General features: G+C 43.1%; 1 protein-coding gene across 1 annotated transcript in view; it reads right to left on the bottom strand.

The window, feature by feature from the left end:
• Window positions 1-13,952, bottom strand: part of si:ch211-176g13.8 (F-BAR and double SH3 domains protein 2) — a 57,128-nt gene that overhangs the window by 12,107 nt on the left and 31,069 nt on the right. The window contains exons 10-12 of the mRNA XM_063202133.1: window positions 12,170-12,265; window positions 6,194-6,310; window positions 5,337-5,438 (exon numbers count right to left, since the gene is read on the bottom strand). Coding sequence (XP_063058203.1) covers window positions 5,337-5,438; window positions 6,194-6,310; window positions 12,170-12,265 — 315 coding nt within the window. The remainder of the gene's footprint in view (window positions 1-5,336; window positions 5,439-6,193; window positions 6,311-12,169; window positions 12,266-13,952) is intronic.

Here is a 13,952-nt window from a genome sequence, read left to right on the forward strand (position 1 = left end):
TGTTTCCCTTTTTTTTTTGTCTTGCGTACCTCCTAAGCCTTTTGATTTTACCATGAGTACCCCCGCACTCATGCTCTATGTCTCTTCCCCTATCCCAATGTGACTATGCTCCATTCATTTTACATTTTTCCAAGTACCCCCTGCAGTGTGCTCACGTACCCCTAGTGGTACACATACCCCTGGTTGGGAAACACTGGTATAGCACAGCTATACAGCACACTTATAACACACACAAACACACACACAAGTGAGCACTCAGCTCCAGACGAGCATCAGCCTTAAGCTTCACCGTCTACAGTTTAGTACAGCGCTTAGTGTTATACAGTACACACATATCACATCACATCACATCACATCACATCACACACACACATTTTAACTACTTTATTTATGTCCACAATTCACAATATGTACCATATATGGACATAAAACACACACACATACACACAATGACACAAGTGGCACTTTTCACTGATTTTCATAAATCTTCATTTTCAAGTCATCACGCCACCATGTGCCAACAAGGCTGTGACATCAGCAAAGAGATGGTAGAGTCATGAATTGGGCCGAAATCATTGGGAGAGGTCTGCTGGGCACCTTTAGGGATTCCAGAGGTGTGAAATGTATGTTTGTGGAGTTTGGGGCTGAATTCAAGAATTCAAGTAGAAACTCAAAAGTTCAATTGATGCAAGAATTGTGAAGCAAAGCATCAAATAAGGGGCCATACAGAATGTAGCTTGACTTGTTAAGATATTTCTAGTGAAATGACTTTTGATATCATTAATATCATCAATCATAATTGAACAATGGATCATTTTCAGTTTTTTACAAGTTTTAAAACTCTGTTTTGCGTTATAATTTCAAACAAACAAACATGCAATCTAGTGCATTTAAAGTTTGTTTTGTTCTTACACGTTTAAAATAAACACACTCTATATTTACATGCTGTTCTCCCTTACAAACAAAAGGGGGCACTATTTGCCAAACCAACTCAATTCTGACTAATGCCAAGATTATGGTGAGTGCTACAATTATAAACAGACATAGTGGTGTTAGAAGTAGTAATACAGTAGTAGTAGTAGTAATAGTAGCAGTAATAGTAGTAGTAGTAGTAGTAGTAGTAGCAGTAGTAGTGGGTAGGCAGCGGGCCAAGAATCATAGCTCATCTAGAAAATGAGTTTCGTTGTGTCCGTTTAGTGGCAACTTAAAAACATGTTTTCTTGATCAATTTGGGGGTGCTGAATCCAAATCTGCCTGTTGCCACGGCGTCAGCCTGCACGTTTGGCCACCACAAGGGGCGCTATATTCATTTTTGCTTATTTATGGGTAGAAACAGAGTTTTAAAGTTTTTTTTCCTGTTCAGTTATAACATTTTACAGATTGCTTTGTAACAACATTTTCCATGAAACCGAAGACTTGGTGTGTGTGTGTGTGTGTGTGTGGTGGGTGGGGGGGGGAGTGGGTATGGGGGGGCTGGTGCAGGGGGCTAGTTCAAACTGACTTAAAATGCTGGTTTTGTACCGTTTCTTTACTTCAAGCCATGTTTTTCTCTTAACATGACAGTTAATTGGTTGAATTATCGAACAACATACATATACATTACAATCTAGACTCAAGATGGAAGAAAATACCAAAATATGACACATAGGCTGCGGACCAGAAATCATAGGTCATCTGGAAAATGAGTTTTGTTGTGACCTCTTAGTAGCAACTTAAAAATATGTGTACTTTGTCAATTTGGGGGTGCTGAATCCAAATCTGTCTGTTGCCAGGGCATAAACCTGCTCCCTTGGCCACCACAGGGGGCGCTACTTGGATTTTTACCTTATTTATATACCGGTAAGTGCACAGAAAAGTGCACGTATAGATTTGGCACAAATATTCATTAGTGTGCACTCTTTAAAAAAATGCCCTTGGCCGCGCAGAAAATCCAAGCTGGCGGCCATATTTTAAGATGGCCACCCTCTGCACTTATAAAGAGGTCACGAATAGCTTTAATTATGACAGCATGAAATACTGCAAATGTTATCTACAATCCACTTTTAAAAGAAGAGCATTGTCCATTGATAAAATCCAGATGGCCACCGTTTTCAATATGGCCACCCTCTCCACTTATAAATAAGGCAAAGAATCGTTCACTTAGTGATGCAAACATGGAGTTTGGCACAAATGTTTATACAATACACCCTTTTAAAAAGTGTGATGGCCACCAAAAGAATCCAAAGTGGCCACCATTTTTCAAGATGGCCACCCGCCTTAGAAGACCAAGAACTGTTCACATAATGAAATGTTGGCATGCAATTTAGCACCCTTGTTCATTAGAATATACTCTTTGAAACAACAACATTGTTCACAAGAAAATCCAAGATGTTTGACACGTTTCGAGAGGCTATCCTCTCCACCAACAATTACTAATGCTAACTAACATGCAATTACTTCAATGAAATCAACAAATTACTGAAGAACAATACACATACATGATACAGTCTGAAAAGGAGCTGTGATTTCTTATTCAAAAACACGATTCACAAATACTAAAACTGCACAATATAATGTCAAAATCTTGACAGGACTGAAGTAAAAGGATTAAGCAAAACTGTACTTCACATTTGCAGCTTCACTAGACTGTGCATATAAGACCAAGCCTGAGGCATGTGCACCTGCCGCACTTAGCAAACATTTACTACTCTTTGCAATGGCTGCCCTGTTCATTCTTTGCCAATCTTCTCCCGTCAGTTGGATTTCATTTCTTTGAGTTTCTGGTTGGCATATGCTTCAAAACCCACAGGCTTGATTTGTTGCACATTATGTAGTGTGTTGTTGCATATTATGTAGTGTGTTGTATCGGTGCTGCTGCTGTTGGAGGGATGTCTTCACATGGCCTTTCTGCAAAATACTTAATGGCTCGCATCACTCATACAATCTGCAGTGCTGAATCGCTCATTCCACTACTTTCCTTTATCATTGGTTTTGAAGGTTGTGACCATGTCACAGCATGTAAAAGCATGGCAGAACAGCATGTATTAGGCCTTCTCTTGTTCAATTGTGTTGTAAAGTTTGTGGATGACAATGAATTGAAGGCTCTGGGTTTGGCCACACATCAGCCTTAAATGTTGCACATCCAGACTTGAGTGGAGAAAATTGCCATTGGTATAATTTGGCAGGGAAAAGTAAGAAAAGGTCACACCATGCATTAACTTTCTTTTATTATTACACAGACGTGGTTCGGCGATCTGCCTTACCATAATTTGGCATGGGAAAAGATGTGGCTATTGGCTTCCTCCTAGGACCATGTAGGCCTATCTCATTCAGAGAGAGTTTTGGTTGTACCAAGTCTGATGCAGACGTCAAAAGATATACAGCTCCCAACGTACTCAGGAAAATCTCAACATCATCAAAGTTGACTTGGTCAAAGATATCAAACACAATCAATTCTATCGGAGATGTAGGGTCTCGTGTTTCAGCAGCACAGCATCATGCCAATCATTCCAATGTCCTTACCTACAGTACAACTTGGCCAAAATAGAAGGACTGTAAATGCTGTGTAGTTAACAAGAAAATAACTGTGGGTTCCCCCAACTTGTCAACTTGGATAACAACACCTTTGCCAATTTCCTCAGTGGAATTTAAAAGCCACCAATGCATCAAAGCACCAATGAGTAGTCATGTACACTCCAGGATGGGAAATGAGGCTGTTCAAAGTTTTTTGGAATATATCTGCTGATAAGGCCAAGACTAGTTAGAAAATCCAGCTGACTGGGGATAGGAAACTAATTGAAAGTGTTCTGGGTAATTGGGTCTCCCATTACAGAGAGTAGAGAGTGGCTCAGACGGGTGTAAATGCTACATGTCTTATTTGTCCACTGTCCAGCCTTACACAGTTCTTTTCGAGATTTTGTTATAGGACTACACTTCTCACTTACTTAAAAATGCCATCGTGCAAATATAGCAGATCTTTTTGGTCAGACTGTATGATAGGATAGTGATCAAACAGATTTTTTTTTCTTAAAATAATTGTACTGCAAATCAGTTAATATAGGCTAAGGAGTCATTGGTGGAAGGTGGCCATCTTGGAATTCCCTGAGGCCAGCACCCTTTTTTCAAAGAGTGGATTCTGATGAGCATTTTGTGCCAAATTGCATGCTTGCATCATTAAGTTAACTATTCCAGGCCTTTTTTACAAGTGGAGAGGGTGGCCATGTTGAAAAATTGTGACCACCTTGGATTTATATTTTTATATTTGCATAATTATCATAATTATAAATAATAATAATACTATACAACTAATAATAAAGTCTTACTTAAAATGATGAAAATTTTGTCTTTTTCAATTTTGTGAAAACCTTTGGCAATTAGGCCTACTGTATTCTACATTGTGTCTATCAGTCTTGAGTGAAAGAGTCATGCAAAGGCAAAAGACAGTAACTAAGTTGTGATTATGTGTTTTGTGTTCATAATTACAATCAGCCATGATCTGCTAATTATAATTCATGTCAGGCAATGAATGTTGAATTAACAATTAACGGTTTACCTGTGGTACGTTTCTCACCATACAATTTCCTTATTTTACAAGACATCAACAAACCATTCACAAAGTAGGCCATGTTTAATAGAATCTACACATCAACTTCACCACTTTTTCCTATATGGAATTAACAGTAGCTGCAGTGCATTTCAAGCAGTTCAATCGCCTACCAAATGGTGGCGCTATGCTTGACTGCCATTTCACTCATAGGCCATGTTTAATAGAATCTACAAATCAACTTCACCACTTTTTCCTATATGGAATTAACAGTAACTGCAGTGCATTTCAAGCAGTTCAATTACCTACCACATGGTGGCGCTATGCCTGACTGCCATTACACCCATAAAGAAATATTGATAGGCATAATACACACTTATATGTGAAGTTTTGCTCTTGTGGATCACTTCAAATTTATTTGGTGACACTTTTCTTGTTGAAGAGGTCAATTTTAATTGCATTCCTACATTACCAAAAATCGCTATTTCAACCTTTGTTTTTCATATGAATGTGCAACTTTTGACGATGGCAACACTTAGAATATTGATTTATGCACTCTGATGGATATATATGAGCAAAAACCAAGTTGCCACCTGATCACTCCGACGAACTTGCAAGATAGGATTTCTGGCCCACCGCCTAAGTAGTAGTAGTAGCAGCAGAAATAGCAGTAGTAGTGGTATAGTAGTAATAGTGGTCAGGGTAATGTAAGACTTCCTCATAGTTTGTCCACAAGTATGGTACAAAAACAGCAGTCACTGGTGTAATTGTGATAAATATAAAACACTGTCTTTGTTCCACACCACAGTCGTACCTCAGCTGTCCTTATGTTCTCTTTTGCCTCTTCTATTTTCAGCTCCAGTTCGTTGGCATTTTGCTCACTGGACGAACCTGCACTCTCGCACTCCGCCAGTCCCTAGGAAACCAGAATCAGAATCACATCAGTAAACTTGACTTAGATCAGGGGTGTCAAACTCAAAGTGACCGAGGGCCAAAATCAAAGTCTGGAACGAAGTCGGGGGCCGAACTCAATATTTATTTTTTTTAAAACAGGCTGAAATTGAGCATGCACACAATTAATACTCATATTTAAATTTCACAGAATCCCATCATACTGGTAGTTAAAATGTGAGCCGTTTCCCCAGGACACAATTACATTCCTGTGACACCAAATTGAACTCAACCAAGTTGGAACTCATATTGCACTATATATTACTGGAATAGTATGTGGGCCAACTGCAATACACATTTGAAATGATCTCGCGGGCCAAATAAAATGGCTCCGCGGGCCAGATTTCGCCCCCGGGCCTGAGTTTGACCTCCCTGACATAGATGTAAGCTCACCACACTATCAGCATACAGACATGTGATACACAGTGATAAAACAGGAAGGTTTGAATCTTCTTTTATCCAGCTATTTTCTTCCCATTTTTTCATTCCCACTCTCAAATAGTCTCTCTCACACACACTACACACTCACACTACACACTCACACTCACACTCACACTCACACTACACACTCACACACACACACACACACACACACACACACACACACACACACACACACACACACACACACACATACACACACACACACACACACACACACACACACACACACACACACACACACACACACACACACACACACTGCCCGTCCCCCCATACCCGTTGGTTCTGGATGATGCTCTTGTGTTCGCGTGCCACCCGTGTGGCCCACTTGCGAGCCTCCTTGTTCAAGCTGTGCTCCTCACTCGTACCCGTCTCCTTCTGCAGCTGCCTCACCTGGAAGACGCACACACACACACACACACACACACACACTCACACGCACGCACACACATGCACGCACGCGCACACACCACGCACACGCACACACACACACACACACACACACACGCACACACACACATATTGACACACACAAACACAACTTAGCCAAACACAGACAACTAAATAAGTAATTAGCTGTAAAATCAAAACATTTATGGAAATATTAAATTACACGGTACGCATCAGCTCCTGACTTATTTGACACGTATCTGACTACTGTATGAGCTGATGGTGAAGGGGTGATTAATGCAGCAATGGCACATCGAGAAAGAATATACATACAGTATATATTGAGACATAGAAAACACTTCTGACAAGCCCATGTGTTAGGTGAGGATGGCAGCGTAACGCGCGCGCACACACAAACGCACGCTCTCACACACACGCGCGCGCGCACACACACACACACACACACACACACACACACACACACACACACACACACACACACACACACACACACACACACACACACACACACACACACACCCTCAGGCAACAGTCCAAATCTCAGCTAACACACCTAAGCCTACAGTAGTGTAAGTCAACGCCCGGGAAAAGCAGCAGCCTACAAAAACTATCCACCATCACCATCACCACCACCACCAAGACTACTGGTGTCTATTTGTGGCCATGTGCGTGCAAATATTGACAGACAAGATGGTGTTTCATGATGCCATTATGGGAGAGAAAGGCGGCATTGACGCTGCCTAGCCCTGGCTTGACGGCTTGTTTTCGTGTGTGTGTGTGTGTGTGTGTGTGTGTGTGTGTGTGTGTGTGTGTGTGTGTGTGTGTGTGTGTGTGTGTGTGTGTGTGTGTGTGTGTGTGTGTGTGTGTGTGTGTGTGTGTCTGTGTGTGTCTGTGTCTGTGTGTGTCTGTGTGTATGGACGCGTGTGTGGGTGTGTCTGTGTGTGTGTGTGTGTGTGTGTGTGTGTGTGTGTGTGTGTGTGTGTGTGTGTGTGTGTGTGTGTGTGTGTGTGTGTGTGTGTGTGTGTGTGTGTGTGTGTGTGTGCGCGAGCGCATGCGCGCGCGCGTATGGGTGTGTGTGTGGCTTGTTTTCTTGTGTGTGTGTGTGTGTGTGTGTGTGTGCTCGGCTGAACAGAGAGAACCATTTAGACGGGCGGTCCGGTCTCAGCGCTACCTACGTGCGTTTATTAATGGAAAACTCTCAACAGCACCACAACATAAACACCAACTACATTCCCCTGCGATGACACACACATACACCACACTACCTGCCTGCCTGCCTGCTAACTTGGGGGCGTCTTTGAACAAAAAAAAAAGTTAACGACAAACAAGATAGAAAAAGCGAGGAGGGGAAAAAACACACCTTTCCCAAGTTTCCAAACTTTGCAAAAGGGCTCTTTTTTAACAATTATTTTCAGCACACGTGAATGGTAACTATTGTGGAATCAGCCCTAAAATACATGTAGTATATGTAATTTGAACTACACAGAGACGGGCTGCTCCACACCCCACTCCCAAGGACAGCTAATAGCTCCCAAGGACGGCTAATAAGATGTTGAGTGAAACACTAAGCTAGGCGGACAAACACATGAAACAGACACACATGCAGCCAGAGTTGTATAAAGTAAAAGTAGATGTACTCTCAAGCTAGGTTCAAACCACATGACTATCGGCCCGCTTCTCGGCTGACAATCGTTGAAACATTACCCCCCAGGCCCATCACAAGCTATTGTCGCGCAAGATTTCCTCATCGTGTGCGACGTTCAAAGTTAGAACTTTGGCAGCTCAAATAGTCGCAGATCGCAAATCATAGAAATCAAACACTGTTTGATATTTGCGACTGGAAATAGAACGTCTGGCATTTTCTGGGGTGTTCACGATCAGGGATAAGACGGACAGTTGCGATTCTCTTCTAGTGTGCAGCACAACTCAACTTCAAAATCGAACACAAAGTCGGGAGTCGTGTAGTTTGAGCATGGCTTTACAGATGTAATTACACAACACTAGTGGTATGATATTACAAAATTGAAAGCATGTAATATCATACCATTAGTGTAGTAATATAATCTGTGAGAGCACTGTAGGTGCCCAACGCGTACCGCCTGCCCGATCCGTTCCCTTGTGACTTTCATGTTTATTTTGCAGCCGCCAGAACATTAACACAAAGAGAGATGTTATATATTTATGTTATACCTTTACTTTATATCGTTGTTTCACATCAAATGCCGTTTGTCACTGTAAATAACGTGATATTGTGTTCTGAATAGTTAGTTGGTTAGCTGACCAGTTGCTGACCTTATTTAGTGTTTCTGTGACGGTTCTGTCTTATTATAAAACAGACAGTTTAAACCGCAAACTTCCTCCTGCAAATTAAACACTTAAAACGACAAAGTAAAAAATTAACGGAACAGATCAGGCAATTTCTCTTCCGTATACGTCATACTGCGCATGTGCAGTGTGCAAAGGGAACGGATCGGGCAGGCGGAAACCGTTGGGCACCGACAAGCACATCTACTGTATACAACTCTGCATACAGCCCATAAATGGTGAGTGATGAGACACAGCCACTGATCAACCACTGCATTCAGAAGCAGATGAGGAATTCTGGAAACAAAAATGAGTCAAGCACTGCTTTAAAAGTTAATAAAAGGCTCATAATACCCACCGAAAACCCACATAATTCACCGAGCCTAATTCACAGCTCTCCTTAAATCCATTTGCTACAGCTGAACCTTTAGAGTTCTGTAATCTGGGCCCATAATAACACATTGGGCCAGTCTACAGGTCCTTCTATACCGCATTGGGCCAGTCTACTCTACAAGTCCTTTTATAACGCATTGGGCCAGTCTACAGGTCCTTCTATTCCGCATTGGGCCAGTCTACTCTACAGGTCCTTTTATAGCGCATCGGGCCAGTCTACAGGCAGCGTTGCCAGATGAGGCTGATGATTTCCAGCCCAAAAAATGCTCAAAACCTGCATAGAAGCACAAAATCCCGCCCAATTCTATTGATTTCTATGGCAAAAATTGGGCGGATTTTTCTGCTAAATGCCATTTTTACCCGCACATGGCCACCCTAAGCTGCCCAATTAGGCGGGAAACAGCCCAATCTGGCAACACTGTCTACAGGCATTGGGCCAGTGAGTCTACAGGTCCTTCTATACCGCATTGGGCCAGTCTACTCTACAGGTCCTTCTACAATGCATTGGGCCAGTCTACAGGTCCTTCTATACCGCATTGGGCCAGTGAGTCTACAGGTCCTTCTATACCGCATTGGGCCAGTCTACTCTACAGGTCCTTCTACAATGCATTGGGCCAGTCTACAGGTCCTTCTATACCGCATTGGGCCAGTGAGTCTACAGGTCCTTCTATACCGCATTGGGCCAGTGAGTCTACAGGTCCTTCTATAATGCATTGGGCCAGAGTCTACAGGTCCTTCTACAATGCATTGGGCCAGTCTACAGGTCCTTCTATACCGCATTGGGCCAGAGTACAGGTCTTGCTTCCCTCTCAGGTGGAGGAGGAGTATTATGTAAGAGGCCATAGGAATGTTTTGTAGAAGAGCAGAGCTTTGGAAGAGGCAGAGGAGGTAGTGAGGTGTGCATGTGTGTGTGTGTGTGTGTGTGTGTGTGTGTGTGTGTGTGTGTGTGTGTGTGTGTGTGTGTGTGTGTGTGTGTGTGTGTGTGTGTGTGTGTGTGTGCGCATGCATGTGTGTGTGGTCAGTCTGACAGAGTTCCTGTCTCGGCGGCCGTGTGGCAACTGAGGCTGGAATGAGAGAGCTGGTGGGTACATGGGCGGACTGCACTGAGCATGCCCAGACCGAAGCCCACTCACAATGGCTCCTTTTCACACAGGCAGGCAGGCAGGCAGGCAGGACTCCACACCACCCCTCTGCAGTCAGGCTCTCTAGCTCTCTCCCTCTCTCTTCTCCTCCCCCCTCTCTCTATCTTCTCCTCTCTCTCTCTCTTTCTCTCTCTCTCTCTCTCTCTCTCTCTCTCTCTCTCTCTACCACTTTATCTCCATCTCTCACTTTCTCTCTCGTCGTTTCTCCCCCCCCCTCTCTCTAGCTCAAAGTCTCTCTACCACTCTCTCTCTCTCCATCTGTCTGTTTCTCTGCCCCTCTTGCTATTTTTGTTCCTATTACTCTCTCTCTATCACACTGTTTATCTTTTGACCAGTCTCTTTTTATCTCTGTCATTCTGTCCTCCTCTAACTGTCTTCTTCCCTTTTGCTATGCGTTTCCATGTCCACCTCTCTCTTACTCACAATCACTCCGTTTTGCTTGAATCTCTCTCTCTCTCTCTCTCTCTCTCTCTCTCTCTCTCTCTCTCTCTCTCTGAGTCCTTCCGTCCTGGAGTTTGAGCCACAGCCTGCTGCATCACTAATGTTTTCATTAGGAACAGGCTGCCACTTGTTTGACTTGTGAGGAAGAAAAAAACAAAAAAAAGAAAGGAAAAAAAGAAAAGGGTAATAAAAAGCCCTTCACGCTTGAACAAATTGGCCACTGTCTGTGCGCGCACAAGCAGAGCTCTGCAGTAGCATCACGATGAAGAGTGGGGGCAGAGAGACAAGGAGGAAGAGGAGGAAGATGGTGGTGATGGTGGTGGTGGTGGTGATGATAGATGGCACATAGTCTGAGCCTGAACACTTGGTCTAGCTACCTGTTTTGGAGCAGGTACATTTTTGGAATAAATACAATTTTATTTTTGGTGTACCCTATATCAGTGGTGCTCAAACTGTGGTACGCATACCACTGGTGGTACTTGAGACATCTCTGGTGGTACTTGGAAGAATTCATTTTTTTGTGCATTGATTTGAAGACTGATCAAGTTGTTGCAGTCGAAAATGTCTCTGGTCTCACATTTTGTAATATTAATGCAGAATAATACAAGGCAAGCAAGAAATTTAAAAACAAACTTGCGCTGAATGTGACTGTAGCTGTTGATGGCGGTATGAACCTCTCCTGTATTGACTGGCAAAAGTGAATATGAAAGGTCTTTGCTGCGATATTCTAATGTTGGTTGTAAAGGTCGTACTTGGAGAGCTCAATATTTTCTCAGGTGGTACTTCACACAAAAAGTTTGAGAACCACTGCCCTATATTATTTCCATCTGACCCAACACCCCCAAACATGAAATGAGGTACAGCTCCTGAATTACACAATCAAGCCTGCCATGATGACCATGGTGATGGGCATCGATAATGATGAGGGTGGTGGTGTGTGTCTGTCTGTCTGTCTGTCTGTCTGTCTGTCTGTCTGTCTGTCTGTCTGTCTGTCTGTCTGTCTGTCTGTCTGTGTGTGTGTGTGTGTGTGTGTGTGTGTGTGTGTGTGTGTGTGTGTGTGTGTGTGTGTGTGTGTGTGTGTGTGTGTGTGTGTGTGTGTGTGTGTGTGTGTGTGTGTGTGCGTGTGTTTGGTTGGGAGGTCCATGACCTGGGTAATTTTTTTGAACATACATACATTTTACATTTGAAAAATACATATTTAATACATGGGGTTGTCCAACAGCTGTGTCCATCCTATTACCTCGTGTTCAAATGAGTTCCGTGGTCCACTAGGATGGTGTTCCTGATGATGTAAATGATGAAGGTAGTGCTCAGCGTAGGCCATGTCTATTTTTACACCCCTCTACTGCCTTTCCAATTTTAACTTGGGCTCTGTAATACCAAAGGGCCCAATTGGGGGGGTGGGGGTGTTACGCAAAACAAGAGGGGGCTGGACGTAGGCGTCCTACAGGTTGTCCAGAGGTCACCTATAACTAACTGGAATGTGTGTGTGTGTGTGTGTGTGTGTGTGTGTGTGTGTGTGTGTGTGTGTGTGTGTGTGTGTGTGTGAGAGCCTACTCACCGAGTCACTGTCACAGGGCTGGAACTGGAGGGGCGGGGCCTTCTGAAACACACTGTTGTCTTGGATGAAGAGGCGCTGGTGGAAGTCCTGTGTTACCTGGAGAACATCACACACACACACACACACACACACACACACACACACACACACACACACACACACACACACACACACACACACACACACACACACACACACACACACACAAAGTGAACCCAGAGTAAAGACACAAGTAGAAACAGACACAAAGACATACAGTGATTATCTACTCTCAGACACATAATACAGAGCTCTTTTACAGAAATACAAAATCGAAACAGTGATTTTACTGCAATGATTTATGAAAGTTGATTAACTTTTTTTTTGTGCACGTGAAGAAAAAAAGGCTACGCCTGCACTTGCAAAAAACGCCTGCAAAAAAAAAAAAGCCAAAGCACTTTTTGGGAAAAGGTGCCCTCTGCCCATAAAAACCAAAATATCTCAGCCTCCGAAGCACATAAACACATGAAATAAGTTACATTTAAAAGCTAAGACTCTCCTCTTGCATTGGGATGTGTTCGTGCAGCTCTAACATACCCACATTTCTAATTTAAAAATTCAAATCTCATGAGTCTGAATGCTGCATCTATGCAGCGTCTAGGTCAATGTAGTGGACACGCAGCATCCAGCATCAATGGGTTAACCCATTTTGTCCTAAACCCTTTTTGGGAAAGGGTGCCCTCTTCCCATTATTTCCTAAATATCTCAGCCTCCGAAGCACATACAAACATGAAATGAGTTATATTTAAAAGCCAAGACCCTCCCCCTGCATTGCAATGTGTCCATTCAGCTCTAACGTACCCATATAGTTAATAAAACAGCTAAAATCTCAAAATCCTGAAAAACCTGTATATGTGTCTCCAGGACACAATGGGTTAAAGCAGATTGGAAAAGAACTCTCAATGTTCTAAGAAAGTTAAATGACTTAAAATAAAATATTATGTCATGTTATATTATGTCATATTTATGTCTGGCTTGCCAGTCTTATAATTCCCACCATTCCCTTATCCTCCAATCGCTGTGCCATAAAATGGGCCTCTGTGATCTCTGACTCAGGTCTGCTCTTTAGCACTGTTGTGGTCATGCAAAAAGCCTAGTAGACACACGCCACAAACCCCCCAACACATGTGCACACACGCGCGCACACACATCTGACATTACCAAACAGGGCAGCATGGGGCTGAGCTGTAAACAGACCCTCTGTGTGTGTGTGTGTGTGTGTGTGTGTGTGTGTGTGTGTGTGTGTGTGTGTGTGTGTGTGTGTGTGTGTGTGTGTGTGTGTGTGTGTGTGTGTGTGTGTGTGTGTGTGTGTGTGTGTGTGTGTGTGTGTGTTTGCTCATGCATGCCCACATGTGTTTGGGGGTTCAGTGTATTCAGTGCATGTTATTCAATGAATGCTGTGTGTGTCTCTCTGTGTGTGTGTGTGTGTGTGTGTGTGTGTGTGTGTGTGTGTGTGTGTGTGTGTGTGTGTGTGTGTGTGTGTGTGTGTGTGTATAATAAAGAAAAAAGAGAGATGGACATAGCAATATGTCGAAAAAGTAAAAGGAGCAAAGGAGTGATTGTGCGCCTGTATGTTTACGTTCATGCATGTGTGTATGTGTGTGTGTGTGTGTGTGTGTGTGTGTGTGTGTGTGTGTGTGTGTGTGTGTGTGTGTGTGTGTGTGTGTGTGGAAATCTGAGTCGCTGTGAGAGCACATGACATGTAATACTGCACAGGCCTGCTGAAGCGCATGGAAACTAACGG

The sequence above is a fragment of the Engraulis encrasicolus genome, chromosome 7 (assembly GCF_034702125.1).
Source record: "Engraulis encrasicolus isolate BLACKSEA-1 chromosome 7, IST_EnEncr_1.0, whole genome shotgun sequence".
NCBI lineage: Eukaryota > Metazoa > Chordata > Actinopteri > Clupeiformes > Engraulidae > Engraulis > Engraulis encrasicolus.